The sequence below is a fragment of the Myotis nattereri genome (assembly GCF_964212035.1).
Source record: "Myotis nattereri genome assembly, chromosome: 13".
NCBI classification, from domain to species: domain Eukaryota; kingdom Metazoa; phylum Chordata; class Mammalia; order Chiroptera; family Vespertilionidae; genus Myotis; species Myotis nattereri.
Window position 1 is genome coordinate 2770057 of NC_138088.1, and position 18170 is coordinate 2788226.

Sequence of the window (18170 nt, forward strand, 5' to 3'; positions counted from 1 at the left end):
TAAGAATTTCTAAAGGGACCAAAAATGAGTTCTCAGACTTGTAGCACTTGCTGAAGTGCTAAGGCTTTAGAATCCATAAACAGTAGGATATAATTAAATGCAAATGTAGGGCCACATGTAAAAATTAATCTCCTGTAATTAATTAGTAATTTAAAATATTCTAGAAAATGATACTTAAATAGCACAGAATTATCCTAATTCTGAGCCATAAAGTCATCTACTAAAGACTTACCGGTGGAGTGAGAAATATTTGCATAAGTCATGTGGGACAACAGAACACTGAGATTACTTAATTTACCTTCGCTACAAATGTCTTAAAAAGAACAGATTTTGTACTCAAATTGTGGGGAAAGCTCACTCACTGCAGCGAATTCTGAGCTTCCATCCACCCATCCACCCACCCTTCCACCATCCAGCTGTGCTTCCAGAAAGGGGTCGACTGCCTCCAGCACGCGCCCTGCCTGGGAAGCCAGCCTGCGCAGGGTGGGCAGGGCTGCAGGGAGTGCCCTTTCCACCTCTGTCCTTCACATTCACCTACTCTTCCCAGCCTGCACAGGTGACCCCACTCCCAGAGCAATGGGAGCTGTCCCAGCAGCAGGCCGCTCCCCGCGTGTTCTCTCCATCCTTCTCGCGCGCTACAGGCAGAGAACACCGGTACCTGTCTAATGCAAAGGTAAATGCCACCTGCTGCAACTATCCCTTAAATAGTTCACTTTTTCTATTCTTTCCAGTGAAACAAAAGAGAAGGGAGAGGAGAAGAGAGGAGGAAATAAAGAGGATACAAAAGCAAAGAGGGAGGCGGGGGCACAGAAATGACGGCCATTGAAAGGACAGAGTCCTAAAGTCCCACACATGCCCAGAGGAGGCCTCAGGGGTGAGAGCCACTGCAAGGAAGGCCCAGAAGGACTATGGCCGTGGAGTGTGGGGAACCTCAGTGTCCCCCGCTAGCCCTTGATATGATTCCCAGTCTGTCTTAGGCACCCAATTCCTGTAGATTGGATGGCTAGGGGGAGAGGGGGTGTGTGAACAAATGGACAGATGGGTGGGTGGGTGGATGGGATGGATGGATGGACGGAGGGATGGATAAATGGGTGGATGGTGGAAGGGTGGGTGGATGGGTGGATGGAAGCTCCTCCAGGAAGATAAGATGAAGCCCAGAGCTAAAACTGACTGTGAACTGGAGATCTCCTCATCCAACTGGAGCTAGAGGGGAAAGAACAGAAAGACATGCATAGCCCCAACAGCGCTGGGCTGTGGTTATGGAGTGCACTGTAGGCCGTTGACCTCAAAGGCCCTGAAAAGGGCCCAACAAGGCAGTCCTTGAAGTGCAGGTTCCCTGCCCTGGATGAGGGAGACCCTTCCTGCTGACATCCAGCCTCAGCTCTGGCCGCTCCCCACCCGCCCAGAGCTACAGCGCACCACACACCCCTCTCTGAACACGGGCTCTCTGACCTCCCCCTCACCCTCCTTGGCTCTGGGGTAAGGAAGGCCCGTTCCTGTGGACCCAGCCACAGTGTCCCCTGCCCAGGAAGCATCCCGCACACGCTGGCCGACCCCTATCCCTGGCCAGAGGGCACCGCGCCCTTCCTTGTGCTTGCGGGGGCTGGTGGCCCAGCTGACAGGAGCCTGGGAACAGAGCATCGGGGTGCTGCTGCCCCAGCATCGGGGTGCTGCTGCCCCCGGAGCGCCCTCAGCAGCCAGCAGCCCAGAGAGGAGCCGGCGCTCAGGACAAAGGCTCCGTTCCCTCCCCAGTTAGAGGCGCCTGCCTGCAGCCCGCTGGCTGCCTCCTCAGAGCTCCAGCGCCACGCCCAGAGCAGGGCGCCCTCCCACCCTCCCATCCCCCTGGCCCAGCGCCCGAGGTCAGGAGACCAGACGCTGTCACCCTAAGCGCAGTCCCCCAGGGGGAGCCTTCTAGTGACCGCACGCTGATGTGTAATTGTCAGGACTGTGATGAGACCTCGGAGAAGGGAGTATGGACTCAAGACTTAGTGATGGAAGGCAAGGGACTCTGAGGTGGGGCCTGGGAGAGGAGCCCACCAGCATGCCCCAATACCTCCCATCACCACCCTCCAACCCTCCCACTCACCACCAAGTCCAAGCTGCCCAAACCTTGGCCCCCAGTAAGGCTAGGCTGCCCGCCCCCATAAAATGGGACCACAGAGAAGCCCGTGGAGAATGGGCCCGGCCACGCCCCCACCGTGAGTGGCTCTGCCCTGGGTGCCAGGAGAAACAGCAGCGCCCACACAGCACAGGGACTGGTGTCCCAGGCAGCCAAGTCCGCGTCTGTCGTGCGAATTTGTCACGAATGACAGTGTAAGTGCCAGCCGTCCCAACCACTCAGGCAAAGCTACCTTCCCCCTCCCATCAGCCACGCTTCTCGAGTGGGAAGGGGAGCAGGCCACAGAACCAAGGGTCTTTCCCGAGGCCTCCATGCCAGCCCTGAGTGGGCACAGCTGGGACACATCATCAATAGCAGTGGGTGGTGAGCGTTGCCTGCCCCATAGCAGCGACTTGAGTTTCATAACATTCAGGGCATGTCCTGGCAGGGGGTCAGCCTTGTGACTACTGTCTGTCCTTGTCAGTGTAGAAGCAATGCGTTCAGCAGTGAACAGAGCGTTCTTGCTGGGGCGGCGTTCCCAGGTCTCCACAGGGACTCGCGGGGCTAGCCAGCCTCCCAGTCATAGGGGCCAGTCCCCTCCAAGGCCGGGGTTCCTTCCCTCCTGCTCACAGTGAGGCATGGACTCCCTGGGAACCTCTGCCAGGCCCCGGAGCCCTGCTTTCCCCCGTGGAGCCAGCATAGCCATCTCGGCCCACTACGGCCTGCAATCCCTTGTATCTCTGTGGCCATCCCGGCCACAGGGCAGCGAGGCCTCCGGCGCGGGTCAGATCTGGACCTGAATCGGTCCCGCACCCTGGTGACAACTTGCATGACCTCACGCAAGTCCTTTAACGTCTTCAGCTTCAGGTGCCTCACTTGTAAAGTGGGAGGATTAGAGGGTGCCTGCGGTGGGCACCCCAGGAACGATGGCTCCCCATGCCCAGTGGCAGGCGCATGGCACCAGAGACCAAGACTCTGACCAGGCGGAGCTGAAGGCAGTGGCGCCGGGTGTGGCTCTGCACACAGCCTCCAGCCGCAGCCCCAGGAGCACATCCCTCTTGCCAGGTGGCCGCTCCAGGGCCCCAGCTCTGCGGCCCCAGCAGAGCCAGGCGTGCACAGGCGGTCTAGGGAAGGGAAGGCAGTGGCTGAAGCCACGCCAAGCGCATCTGGCACTGCAGGAGTTGCACCATGAGCCACTGGAAATGGCGTCTTTGGGCCACTCTGGGTTATGTGTGGAATCCTCCAGGGCCTCAGGGCGGGGCAGGTGCATTCCCCGGACGGGGCACAATGGACGCGCACAGTGAGAAGAGAACGGACGCCTCTGGAGAAGCCACCGCCCCATGCTTTACCGCAACTGCCACCTCCTCCTCACGCAAAGGTGAGGCAGGTTTCCCTACCCAGCTCAGCAGCAGAGCAGGGGCAGGAGGACAGGGGGCGAGGACGGGGGGCGAGGGACGGGCGAGAAGAGAGGGAGGAGGCTGGTGGCAGAATTAGCAGACAGGTCCCAGAGCCAACTCCGGGGGGACTGAATGGGGAAAGGCTGCCCTGGGAGCAGGCCCTGGGGACATTCTGAGGACGCCGGACCCATCGGTGCTGCCAACCCTGGGCTCCCGGGACTGGCCTGAACCCTTCGTACAGGAAACGGGTTCTGGTGAAAACGTGGTGCCCACACAGACATCACAGCGGCTGACGGCCAGCGCCTGCTGATGAGGGAGAGCGCAGGGCTGTGGGCCAGCCGCGGCCTCCAAATGTAGGTTTCTCCAGCAGGGTATGCTGGCTCCCGATGCGTGGGTAGCATCTGAGGAATCATTAATTAGGGGGAAGCAGAATAAGCAAAGTGCATTGGGTGGAACTAGTAGATTTCTGCCCTTCATTCATTTCACTTTCCACCAGAGGCCAAGGCCGTGGGCTGGAGGGGAACCACAGGGAGCATTCAGCCGCCGCCACCCCACAGCCCTGCTCCTGGGCACACGGCATCCCAGCATGTCCCCTGCCCCCTGAACCCAACCCAGGCCAGAGAGAAGCCCACAACGCCAGCTGTCATCTCTGCCATCAGACCACCAGCACTGGCACCAGTCACCAGCTCGCACAGTATGTCTAGTTGTCTGTCCTAAAATTAATGGTTTTTCGTTAAATACGTGAGCCCTGTCTTCATGAGAAGGTCCTAACCCCTAACACAGGTGTTTTTAAAAAGTCACTAATTAGCCCAGTCACCAAAAACGAAGCACAGATATACTACGCGTCACTTGGTGACAGCCAACCAACACCTGCTGCAGGCGCCAGCACCCCAGGCAGAGCCGCCACCTCTGCAGAGAGCGGACATTCACTCTACCCCCAGAGCTCACACTGCCAACGCCGAGAAGAAAAGTAAAAGGAAAGAAATAAAGCCAGCCTGAGTGCTGCCTCCGAAACCGCCGCCAGTGACCTGTACAAGGCTCCCCACTCGCTGCCCAGCCTCCCAGCAGCTGGGGAGGCCTGGGGCCACCTGTCGGGGACCAGGCAGGAGCCACGCTGTGCCGGTCTCCCCGCCCTGCCGTGTGCTGTGACCCCAGCACCCGGGGGTTCCCACGCGCTTCTGCCACGCACGACAAGCAGACGACGCCTGCAGCCCACGTGAGCCACATGAGCAGCCACTCCTGCGGCCACAGCCCCCACCTACCTCGGTGATGAAGGAGTGGGCCCCCTGCGGGCTGAGCAGCAGGATGGCGCGGCGCAGCGTGTCCCGGTAGCGATTCAGCTCCTCCGTCTTCATGGTGGTGAAGAGGCTGGTGAACACGTGGCTGATGTTCTTGTCCACCTTCTGTAAGGAGACATCAAGGCCCAGCCGCGAGGCCTGGTCCAGAAAGCTTTGGAGGCCACGGATATCTGGGCAGCGGGAGGAGAGGGGAGAGCCATCCGTAAGCAGAAAGGGACGGTGGAAGGTCTAGCTCCAGTGCTCCCCCTCCCCCATAGAGGCCGCCAGAAGTGAGGGCCCAGTCTACCCCCCTGCCCACCGAAGAAAAGCTGGAGGGCACGATTTAGTCCCAGCCCCTCACCAGCACAGCCCAGGGTCCGGCACCACGGGAGGCCAGGCGGTCCTGTGGCGGAAAGAGTCCTTCTCGACGAGCTCCCTCTTCCTCCCGACTGCTTCCACCCAATGGCAGTCCTGGCCTCCTGGCGACATGTGCTGTGGGCCCGGCCCTGCCTGGCTCCCTCCACCGCCTCCTCTCCCTGTGCTGAGGCTGCTGGGCCCGCAGCGGTGATGGAGGCCACTGGCTGCCCTGACTGAAGGCCGGGGTCCCTGCCCTAGCCTGTGACTGAACAGCCTACATCCTACACCCCAGCCCTGAGCTCGGACCCTGTCTTGTTCCCAGGACCTGACCTTCCTGACACTCCTCCACTCTCTCTCCAGCCAGCTGACCTCCCAAGTCCAACAGGGTGAGCAGCCGGCCCAAGGCATCTCTTGCCCTGCGGCTCCAGGAGGGCGGGGCGGGAGCCCAGGGCGAGGGAAGCAGGAGAAGCCTCCTCTGGTCAGAGCCAGAGCCCTCCTGGCTCCCAGGCTTCACTCAGCAGCAGCCCCGCCTGGGCCAGCTGGCTTCCCCAAGGGGCTGCCCCCAACGGCACCCACAGAGGCAGGCAGGGCCCAGTGGGGCGTGGTCCTGAAGGTGCCATTTCAGCCTCAGGCCCAGCTGTTGTCTGAAGGCTATCTCTCTGGGATTTTTCAGCTGCATGAGCTAAAGCCAAGTTCAGCTGGATTTCTGTCACTTGCAACCCAAAGTTTCAACCCATAAGCCACGTAAAGCCTGGGATGTTTCCTTCACCTGGCCAATATCTGCATTCCAGCTCCCAGAGGGAGACCACACCTGCGCCTCTCCCTCTAAAGGACACTCGGCCTTCCCTGTCTCACCAGCTGCACCCGCCTGGCACAGGAACTGCCCAGGGGCTGCCAGGGGCACATGCCAGCCCAAGAGTCAAACTTAAAGCAAACAGTTCAAATTCAACCTGATTTTTACCCCAACCAGTTCCTCTCCCAAACATTCACTCCATGCTCATTCCACCAACTTCCAGAGCTCCACCAGCACCAGGCACTGTAGGGAGCGGGCCCTGGGCTGCCCTCCTCACCAGGCACTGCAGGGCGCTGGGCCCTGGGGGGCCCTCCTCACCAGGCACTGCAGGGCGCTGGGCCCTGGGCTGCCCTCCTCACCAGGCACTGCAGGGCGCTGGGCCCTGGGGGGCCCTCCTCACCAGGCACTGTAGGGAGCGGGCCCTGGGCTGCCCTCCTCACCAGGCACTGCAGGGCGCTGGGCCCTGGGGGGCCCTCCTCACCAGGCACTGTAGGGAGCGGGCCCTGGGCTGCCCTCCTCACCAGGCACTGTAGGGCGCTGGGCCCTGGGCTGCCCTCCTCACCAGGCACTGCAGGGCGCTGGGCCCTGGGCTGCCCTCCTCACCAGGCACTGTAGGGAGCGGGCCCTGGGCTGCCCTCCTCACCAGGCACTGTAGGGAGCGGGCCCTGGGCTGCCCTCCTCACCAGGCACTGCAGGGCGCTGGGCCCTGGGCTGCCCCTCACCAGCTGGATGTGGGAGCGCAGTCCTGGAGGGCAGTCTGGAGAGGCACACACAGGCATGGAGGGCAGTGCCCTGCAGTGCTGACTCGGGTGCTGGGCCCTGGGTCAGTGTGCAGGCCCCACCCCCACTCAGGGAAGCCCTGGGAACAGATCTGAGTGCCTGCCATGGACTCCGCACTTAGAACCCGGGTCCTTCTGTGAACTTGGGCAAATCGCCCTCCCACTTATGCCGCGTTTTGCTCCTCTGACGCCCACACTCTGGAAGGTACCACCGGCTTCTGCTTAGGCGCCGGCACCTGCGAGGCCCAGAGAGCCAACCTCCTGTGACCCGTGGGGAGGGCACGGCAGCGCCCAAACAAGAGCCCACCTAGAGCAACAAATGCGTGACTGATAGTCAAGCCAGTGGCACCTGGTTACAGGGTGCCGTGACCTCAACCAGCTTCGTCCATAGGCAGCTGGCCCCTGGGCACATGCATCCAGCACTGCTGGCCTGGCAACACCCAGCGACCTCATTGTTGCTCTGCCCACTGACTCAGACAGAAAGGAGGTGCCAGGTGGCAGGGCTGGTCTCTGCACCGAAGCCCAGGGAAGAAAGCGGCCGAGGAAGACGGCACGTGCCTGGCGCTTCCGACAGGCGAAGGCTGCCAACCCCCTGGGCTCCCAAGAGGCCAGGCAGTCCCTCCAGAGGGCCTGGCAGGGCACCTGCAGGAGTGGCGCAGGGAGCAGGAGCCCCCGGAGAGGGACCCGGCTAGACAAGCTCAGGGCTGGTGTCTGCCCTGCGCCTCCCGCTCCTGAGCACAGCACAGCTCACGCCTGATTGTAAGCGAGAGCACCTCAGCACGACACACGTGCACACCCACCCCAGCTCCCGTGCCACACGCAGCAGCTCTGCACGGTGCCGTGGGGGCTGCACCCTCGGTCTGGCTGCCAGCACAGCAGCCGCCAGCCACATGGGCTGTTGCAATGCAAACTTAGGTTCATTGAAAGTAAGTAAAATCCCACACTCCTCAGCCACACGAGCCACATTTCAAGTGCTGAAGAGCCACATCTGGCTGGTGGCTGCCATACGGGACAGCACCGGTACGATCCTCAGAGAAAGTTCTAGTGCACGGCTCTGCTTGGTGTCCATGATGTTTCCAAATAGGAGATCAGCTGCATTGGCACCTGGGAAGTTCTCACTTGGCATGAGCAGAGGTGCGAATGCATGTCTACGCGTCCTGCCCCTGCCCTGGACCCTGCCACTGCCACGCAAGCAGCTGGCTGCCTGCGAGGGTGGGCACACGTCGGGGAGGAGGTCGGCCCACAGCCACCAGCCCAGTTTAGATGCACAAGGGAGTCCAGAGCGGAAGGGCCGCTGAGCTCTGCACATCAGCCACGATGCTGGGGGTCTCTTCCTGAGCGATACCTGGCGGGCAGGCCGGGCGCCGATGCACTGGGTTTCCCATGCCCTGTCCACGGGGCTAAGGAGCCAGCCCAAGGCCAGGCCCTGGGGCTTCTTTGCCCGGACACCAGCGGTCCGGCCCACGGCCTGAGCTCTGACGGCCCGAGTGCAGTGAGCAGGCGGTGACAGCCCCGGCACAGGCCTCATTCCTCCCAGGGCCTGCCAAGGCCACGGCCAGTCTTGACAGTGGCAGAGACGGGCAGTGGCTGCGAAGGTGCCCGTGCGCAGGCGGCTCCGCCACGGCTCTGTGTGTGCCCTGGCTCCAGGGACCGCCATGCCACGGCCAGTCCTCTCAGGCTGGGGGGCAAGTTCCTAGGCCCCTCCTCCCCCCTCCCCCCGCCTGGACAACCTCAACCCAAAGGAAGGTTCACTTCCTCGGGGAGCAGGAGGCGCTGGGGTGCGGGGCTGACAAGTGTGTCGGGGCCACAGAACACACGGGGGCATCACACACTGAAAGCCGCTGCTGCTCTTCTCCCTTCCTTTCAGGCAGCCCCGACGGAGCCATGAGGGAGACCCTGTCTTCACACCTGCCAACCGCGACGCAGGCGAGGCCGCCCCAGGGACCAGCCCCTGCCACGCCCCCTCCGGTGCTGAGTCCACTCAGCCCCTGCAGCCCTTCCTCGCTGCACTTGGGGCCGGCTGGGGGCAGAACAGCAGTCAGGCCCTGCCATTCCCCATCCTGGGGCCCAGAAACTGTCTCCACCAAAACCCCTTTCTCCTTGCAAGAGACTCTGTGCGCAGTGCCCCACCCCATCCCCCGAGGAAGCCAGGTGTCTCCGGAAGGTCCGTTAGGGACCAGCTGAGGCTGCTTCGTGGGCAGCAGGGCAGGCACCTCAACAGCTCCCGTGGCCCCACGAGTTCTGGACGTTGGCCCGAGCCCCCTTCTGTGCAGACTGGCTGCCCAGTCGGCGGTGCAGCCCCGCCGGGCCCACGTGCCCTGGGAGGAAGCTGCTGGGACCACGCCAGCCTCACGGCCGCCCATCTCAGAGAGGGCAGGACCGTGAAAGGGCATCGGCCACCCAGAACAGGCGAGGCATCCTGCCCCGGAGAGGCGGCAGCTCCAGGAACACGGGCAAGTCCTTTCCCGGAGGAATCTGATGGGACAAGCCTGAGGCAGGCCTGTTTCCCTGGCCCACCCCCTGGGCTCTCCAGGGACCCTGTCAGCAGGGTCTTTGCGATACCCAACCCGACGGGCCGTGCTGGGAGGCGCATTTGCTCCTTCGCGTCGCTGTCGCCCTGGGAGTTCTCGCATGCGGCTCTCCTCGGGGCCAGGCCACAGCGTGACCGACCTGCAGTGTCCCTGCCTCACGAGCTCACCTCTCAGGGGCTGGGGAAGAGACGGAACAAGGGAACACGTGCTCAGTAGGTCATTTCCAAGGGCGCCCAGAGCTCTGAGGGAAAGGGATGTGGGGCTGAGGAAAATGCGGGGGAGGGGGCTCTACTGTGAGGGGATCGGGCAGGAGGGGGCCACACCAACTGGAGCTGCCGTGGGAGGAAGGGAGGAAGCCTGGAGAGGTGGCCCCGGGGAGCACCCACCGCAGTGGAGGAGAGGACACAGGCCCCAAGCACCGAGCCCTGGGCTTCCTCTGCCCTGTCCCAGCTCTCTCCCCAGGCCAGCTCCCCAATGCTGGGCCTGTGTACCCTGGGGGTGGGGGGAAGGCCCCTCTCTCTGTCTTTCATGGGCCTCCAGAGCACCCAGCCTGTGCCCTGTCCTTGCACCCTCCCCCTGCACGGCTGGCCACACTCCCAGCCCGGCCCAGGCCTCCCTCTGAGCTCAGAGAGAGCAGCGGACGCCTAGGCTGGCCGCGGCTCTCACCTTCTCCTCCTAGACTTCCCTGAGCACCTGCCTCTCCATGATGCCTCCCCAGGTGGAGATCCGGGCATTGCTGCTCCTCCCCGCTCTCTCCAGCGGCCTCCTGCAGGCCTCCCATGCACCCCCCCAATGGTTCCCAGGTTCATATCTGCTCCTGCAGAGCCCCCTCTGAAACCTCCCATGAAAAACACACATTCATTTCAAAGTTGCCAAGAAATTAATATCCTCAAAAGCACCAATTGCAAACAAAAAGCCTTCTAGAGACTTCCTTATTGTACACAAATAGCCCTACATCTCAGCCTGAAATGGGAGAGGATCTGATCCCAACAGCTTTTTCTGCCACCACCTACTGCCACCCCCACCCCCAGAAGCCATGCTCCAGAACCGCAGAAGAGAAACTCTGCACCCTTCCCTGACAGCCCCCATGCACACGCACGTGCACACAAACACACACCACACACCACAGACCCTACCATATGTACATGCACATACACACTGCCATATATACACACACATTACCAATTGTACATACACACATACTACCAAATGTACATACACACACTACCATACACACACTACTATATGTACACACACAAACACACACTACTATATGTACACACACACTACTACATGTACACACACACTAGCATACAAACACTACCATATGTACAAACGCACTACCAAATGTACACACACTACCATATGTACAAACACACACTACTATATGTACACACACACACTACCATACAAATACTACCATATGTACATACACAAACACACTACCAAATGTACACACACACTACCATATGTACATGTACATACACAGATACTACCATATGTCCATTCACACGCACATACTACCATACACACACACACACACACACATGCGCGCGCACACACTCTCCCCCCGGATGCTTCCAACTTGGACTTTTCAGGACCCTCCCCTCCCTCAAGACCCAGATGAACCCATGCCTCTCCTCAAGAGCAGCTCAGACCGGAGCCAGAGCTCACACCTCCCTGCAATTCCCCCCCGCGGGGCCTGGCAGCAGGTTCCTCGACCTCCCCGTCCACCCAGGCTCAGAGCACAGCAGAGTCAGAGACAGGAGAAGTCTGTGGAATCAAATGAGGCAAAGTAAGAACCAGCCCGATGCGAGAGCGACTTGTGCGCCCACGCGGTGGCCCCGGATCTGACGGAGCCCGAGCCCCACCGCGCGGAGCTGAAACTGGGCACAAGCTTTTCAGTACGATCACACCTGTGGCTTCTCTGTGACTCCTGGGAAATATCAGATAGTCACTGGGCATTTTAAACACCTTCTTTCTGAAAACTGAAACCATTTCCAGCTGCTTCCTCCGCTACTTCAAATTTCCGAGAAAGGTCCACCAATGAGAGGCTGGCGAAGAAGGTGCCGATCTGTAAGGCGTGCATGTGTGCGTGCGGGCGGCCGCCTCCCTCCCAGACAGAGCTCAGTTACAGATGTTTGGGGATTGTTGGCAAATTTTCTAAAATCTGAGACACAACTTGCTCCTATGGACTTTTTTGAAACTTCCTATCTACCCCTCAAATACATGCTTTGAATTTCCTCTCAGAGGTTTGGCAATGTTCAGTGGCTGTCAGTCCCCACCAGCCCTCTCAACAGCTCTGGGAACATCCCCAAAGGGTCCCACAGGAACAGGCAGCTCGCTTGTTCTAGAGGCTCGTCAAGAAAGGACGTGCCATCCTGACAATCAGATGCCGCTCTCCCTCTGAGATAATGAAAATCCCAAAATTGTAAAGTGGTTGAAGGGGAAGGTCTGCCGTGAAAACCCTCTGAGAACAAAAACAAATTTCTGCCCATGACAGGGGCCCACACAAGTTCCAACGGGTTCCAGGTCTGGCCAGCATGCCAGCCAAGGGCAGGCTCCGGAGAGGAGAATGGGCCGTCCGCGATCGCATCTGTACTCAGGGTGCGCACACATGTGACATTTCAAACATAGGGTCCACGGGGGAGCCCAAGGCCCTGGCGACGGAGGGCGTCTGCTGATCACACTGCTCATTTCTCCCCAAGTTCAGTTCCTTTCCACTTAAAAAACAAACACTTTAAATAATCAGGCTGTAAGATCTAGATTAAAAACAATTTAAACGTCTATTCTGGCACTCTGGAAAAAACATACCACGCTGCATTAAGTGCTTTGAATTAAGTAAATTACACCAAGTAACTAATTTACATAATGATCAAAATTTGCATTTTACACATGTTATGATGAAAATAGGCTCATAAAATAATTCTTCACCAGCTTCTGTTCCAAGTTGGGCTCCAGTATTTGGATAAATTCTGCGTGCCTACCTGCTACTGTCTCATGTTGCAAAGCCCCAGCTCCCTCCTATTTGTTAATCTGGCAGGTCCCTTATTCCCACTGCATTACAGTCCCTTGGATGTGCAATTCCCTGCTGTCGATGTGTGAGATTGTTTCCTTAAAGAATCTGCAATATGCCAAAGACTCAGAATTTTCACAAATAAAGTTGGATGCTGCTGTCACCTTTCACTTCTGAGGTTTTTGATATTGATTTTGGCAGTTCTTCTGCCAAGATTATAGGGCTGGTTTGCAAAGTCCTGCCACTATTGTGCCATCTTTTCAGGATGCGAATTCAGAACGGCCGTTCTCCACAGTCTTCTTTCCTGGGCCAACAGGGAGCAAGACCTGCTGGACTGGCCTTCAGGGGACTGGCCTCCAGCCCAGACAGGCCGCTCATGCCTCGGGTTCTGGGCCTGGGAGGCAGACCCAGAGCCAGAACTCCCCTTGTGCTACCGGGTCCTTAGACACCTCATTTTTTTCTGCTTCTCCACAGCCTGTGAGGAAAGAGTAACCATCCCATTTCACAGATAGGAAAACTGAAGCCAGCGAGGTTGAGTCTCTCCATTAACACCACATAGCAGGCAGGAGAAATGATCACAGTCATGCTTTAAGAAAGTTCCGGATTGACAATTACCTAACAAACTGCAGCTGGGTCAGAGAGACCCAGAACATCCAAAAGAAGGCCCGAGGCCCAACAGCAGCTTGCACTGCTTCACAGCTGGGCCTCATCTGGGCACCTCCAAACCCCAAACAAGGAAGAAGATTCTGCAGATCTCTCTGTAGCTCCTGCTGGGTAGCCTCAGGCAGAGGCTAGATTAGCACCGCTTTAGAGATCCAAGAGCCAGTGTACCCAGTGGTCAGAGTGGGACCATTCAGATTGAAGCTCCTCAGATCCATAAGGGACACACTCAGGGGGCAGACTCAGTGAGCAACAAAGCCCCACTGAAGTAAGTCTTGCCCCATAAAGGTGTCTCCAGCACAGAAGTTCTCCCACTGTAGACACAGCTGATTCTCACAGACAATTGGCCTGGAGGTCAATTCCTCCCAGTGATACCAACAGCAATTAAGGCTTAACTACAACAAGACTGTTCACACAGCCCACAAAGGGGTGCAAAAGTGTGTCCACCTCAGGTAACTGGGGAGGCTGAGCCACTGGGCCCTATAGGACATCTAGCACACAAAGCCACTCTATCAACACAGGGAAGCAGCCAAAATGCGGAGGCAAAGAAACAGGTCACAAATGACAGAAATGAAGGAAAGCAAACTACTGTATATAGAGTTCAAAACCATGGTTATAAGGTTTTTCAAGAATTTTCTAGAAACAGCCGATAAATTTAGTGAGACCTTCAATAAATCTAGTGAGACCCTCGAGGATATGAGAAAGGACCAACTAGAAATTAAGCATATACTGACTGAAATAAAGAATAATATACAGAGATCCAACAGCAGAATAGAGGATCGCAAGAATCAAGTCAAAGATTTGAAATAAGAAGCAAAAAACACACAACCGGAAAAGCAAAAAGAAAAAAGAATCCAAAAATATGAAGATAGTGTAAGGAGCCTCTGGGACAACTTCAAGCATACCAACATCTGAATTATGGAGGTGCCAGAAGAAGAGAGAGAGCAAGATATTGAAAACCTGTTTGAAGAAATAATGACAGAAAACTTCCCCTACCTGCTGAAAGAAATAGACTTACAAGTCCAAGAAGCGCAGAGAACCCCAAACAAAAGGAATCCAAAGAGGACCACACCAAGACACATCATAATTAAAATGCCAAGAGCAAAAGACAAAGAGAGAATCTTAAAAGCAGCAAGAGAAGAACAGTTAGTTACCTATAAGGGAGTACCCATATGATTGTCAGCTGATTTCTCAATAGAAACTATGCAGGCCAGAAGGGAGTGGCAAGAAATATTCAAAGTGATGAATAGCAAGAACCTACAACCAAGATTACTTTACCCAGCAAAGCTATCATTCAGAATTGAAGGTCAGATAAAGAGCTTCACAGATAAGAAAAAGCTAAAGGAGTTCATCACCACCAAACCAATCCTATCTAATAATAGACAAACATGGTAATTAACCGTACCTCTGACACGCTTCCTATTGGCTAATCAGGGTGATATGCAAATTAACTGCCAACCAAGATGGCGGCCAGCAGCCAGGCAGCTGAAGCGAACAGGAGGCTTGCTTGCTCCAGTGATGGAGGAAGCCAAGGTTCCCTGTCTGCAACTGCCGGCCTCTGAGCTGCACTCTAAGAAACAATGTTGTAATTGTAGAAGCTAAACAAACCCCAGAGACCTGCTTTCAGCCAGCTGGGCCTCAGAGCTGGAGCTGCAACAGTGTTTCAATTATAGAAGCCAAACAAACCCAGATACCTGCTTTCAGCAGCTGAGGTCTCAGAGCTGGAGCCAAGCCTCAGAGCTAAAACCAGCTCTCAGCTCCAGTGACAGCCATAGAAGGTAAATAAATCCCAGAACAAAAAAGAAAAAAAGGAGAGATTAGGAGCTTCAGTCACCCGCCAGCCTGAAAATGGTCCTCAGCCCCTCACCCAGACTGGCCAGGCACCCCAGTGGGGACCCCCACACTGAAGGGGGTATGACCAGCTGCAAACAGCCATCATTCCCTCATCCAGGCTAGCCAGGCACCCAAGCGAGACCTCCACCCTGATCCAGGACACCATTCAGGGCAAATCAGCTGGCCCCCACCCGTGCACCAGGCCTCTATCCTATATAGTAAAAGGGTAATATGCAAACTGACCCTAACAGCAGAAAGACTGGGAATGACTGGTCACTATGACACACACTGACCACCAAGGGGCAGACGCTCAATGCAGGAGCTGCCCTCTGGTGGTCAGTGTGCTCTCACATGGGAGGAGCTCTGCTCAGCCACAAGCCAGGCTGATGGCTGCCAGTACAGCGGTGGTGGTGGGAGCCTCTCCTGCCTCCTCAGCAGCGCTAAGGATGTCCGACTGCAGCTTAGGCCTGCTTCCTGCTGACAAGTGGACATCCACCGAGGGCTGCCGGGCTGCCAGAGGGATGTCTGCCATCTTAGGCCCAATCTCCCGGGGAGCGGGCCTAAGCCAGCAGGTGGTCATCCCCTGAGAGGTCCCAGACTGCGAGAGGGCACAGGCCTGGCTGAGGGACCCCCCCCTCCCCCAAGTGCACAAATTTTTGTGCACCAGGCCTCTAGTATTATATGAAATGCTAAAAGGTATTCTTTAAGAAGAGGAAGAAGAAAAAGGTAAAGATTAAAATTAGGAACAACAAATACATATCTATCTACAAGTGAATCTAAAAATCAAGTGAATAAAAAATTTGATGAACAGAATAAACTGGTGAATATAATAGAATCAGGGGCATAGAAAGGCACTAACAATTCTCGGGGAGAAAAGGGTGTGGGGGGTGCGGGAAGAGACTGGACAAAAATCGTGCACCTATGGATGAGGACAATGGCAGGGAGGGGGTAAGGGCAGAGGGTAGGGTGGGAACCGGGTGGAGGGGAGCTATAGAGGGAAAAAAGAAGAACAACTGTAATAATCTGAACAATAAAGATTTAATTTAAAAAAAAGAAAGTTCAGGATATCCCTGACCCATGTGGCTCAGTTGACTGGAACGTTGTCCAGTGCGGAACGTCACAGGTTCAATTCCTGGTCAGGGCACATACCAAGGTTTCCGGTTCAATCCCTGGTCAGGGTTCCTGTGAGAGGCAACCGATCCATCACATCTATGTTTCTCTGTGTGTATGTGTGTGTGTGTCCCCTTCCTCCCTCTCTAAAATAAATTTTTAAAATTGTTTTTAATATAGGAAAGTTCAGGATCTTTTCCTGGACTTCTAATTTCAGTAGGATTCCGAAGCAAATCTGGAAGTGATTTCCCGTGTCTGCCCCAAACAGCCGTGCTTGAATTTGTAAGGGGCTCCCAAGCTGATGGCTTTGCCTTTTGCTAAAGTCACAGACAAATGACCTCCCTCCTTGGCAGGGCAGGACTGACATGGTCAGGTTGATGGAATCGTCCCAACAGCACTTGCTTACAGAGTCTGCTTTGTGCAGGCACTGTGCTAACCTGCTGCATATATGGCCTCATTTCATCCCCAGGACACCCTGATGTATGGCCCGGAGGCACCCAGCCAGTCAGGGGCAGACCTGGGGCTCGAATTCTGATGCCTGAGCCAGAGCTCTTTACCCACATCTGTCAATCAGCCAGAGGCGCGGGAGGCCCGAGGAGAGGCAGGTCAGCCCCCAGGCGTAGGGAATTGCACATTATGCCCATTTCACAGGTGAGCCCTGGGCTCAGAGCCGAGCTGGGACTCAACCCCACACCCAGCTACTGGCAGAGCCTCCGCCTTCAGTGCTGCCTCAGGCCTGGCTGCCAGGCCTCTTCCCACCGCAGCGGAGCCCGGGCCTGTGCACAGAGCCCGCCGTGCAGCACGCTGGTCCAGGCCCCGTCTAGCTTTTAAGAACAGCAACAAGATGAGACTGTGTGCGTGCCTTTACCAGCTGCTAATTTGCAATCAGTATGAATAACCGACATTACAAGTGAAATGCAGCGTCTTCGTTAATTCCATAAACTACCCCTGAGGAGAAGCCCACCTCCTGGGACCAGCAGCCTCTGCTGGGCTGGCTCCACGCCTGAGGCCTGCCCGGAGCACCCAGCCATCTGCTGACCCTGCTCCTTGCTCACCTGCTCGGGGACAGGACGTGGCGTGGCCCCACGAACGCCTCCTTCACTTAGCTTTCTCCAAGCACATGTGCAATGCCCACGCCGGGCCACACCATGTGGAGGGTTAGAAAGAGGAGCCCAATGCAGACAGACCTGCAGGCGGCACTCGAGGCGTGCCAGGAGCAAGGGGCACGGGAAGGTGTGGCTGCCCCACCCTGCCCTGGGAAGAAAGGGCTCCAGGGCCCTCCGAGAGCTCAGCTCAGGGGCTGGGACCTACAGGACAAACTGGCCTTTTCCGGACAGACAACAGGGCGGAGTCCTCCAAGCCACACAGACCTCAGGATCCAAGGCCCCTGGGACCAGCAGCACCCCTGGGGGATGTGGCCAGTCAGCTCTGGGAGCAGGAGCCCTCGGGGGCCTGAGGAAAATGGTCCCGGGCTCATTCCTGAGACTGGCCAGAAAGCATCAGGACAGAAGGAAGGCATCAGGGTAGCCTGTGGCCCCAGCCACGCCCACCTCACCCCGCCAGCCCACTCCGAGTCAAGTGGGAGGCAGAAGGGCCGAGGGGCAGCAAAGTCAGTCTGTGCCCTGGAGGCAGCCGGGAGCCCTGTGTGAGCCTGAGCGACCCCGTGGGCACCAGTGGGCCTGACACCAGTGGGCTCCTCCCTGGCGCCGCCCTCCAGTGCCACCACACCTCCCCCGCCCCCACCCTCCGGCTCCTCGCCAGCCCTGGCAGCAGCCTCTGTCTCCACAGCTCTCCGCTGACCTCGTGACAGATGGTCTTTTACTTATGTATTTAATTTACATAATTACTCTCTGATATTTACTTGGCTTTAATTTGTTTCCTCTGGAACCTGCCTTTGAAAAGGCAATGCCAGCCAGATCCAGGAGTGAAGCATGGCAAGGGCCCAGGATGCCACCGCCCCTTCCTGGGGCCTCCGAATGTCACCTCTGCAGAAGAACCCAGTCCTGGCCAAGCCTGGGCACCATGCACAGGCCTCATACCAACCTGTGCCAGATGGGTACCAGATAGGGTGGATGGCCGCCCACGAAGACCTCACAGGAGAGGAGAGAGACGTGAACACTGTCCTGGGAACAACTGTCTGTGCCAGCCCCTGAGGCAAGTGGGCAGTGCCTGGCAAAAGGAGTCCTCTGAGCTGGCATCAGGCGGAGCTGGGGTCAGGGGGCAATCAGGCTGGCTGGCAGCATTGCCGGGGCCCTCTGAAGCAGTAGGGAGTAGGGGTTCCAGGGTTGTGGTGCAGATGAGGCTGGAGTCCAAGGCAGG

General features: G+C 57.3%; 1 protein-coding gene across 1 annotated transcript in view; it reads right to left on the reverse strand.

Annotated features, from left to right (window-relative positions):
* The window catches only part of GRID1 (glutamate ionotropic receptor delta type subunit 1), a 589948-nt gene that overhangs the window by 362695 nt on the left and 209083 nt on the right, over nt 1-18170 (reverse strand). Inside the window, exon 4 of the mRNA XM_081105443.1 lies at nt 4758-4963. Coding sequence (XP_080961569.1) covers nt 4758-4963 — 206 coding nt within the window. The remainder of the gene's footprint in view (nt 1-4757; nt 4964-18170) is intronic.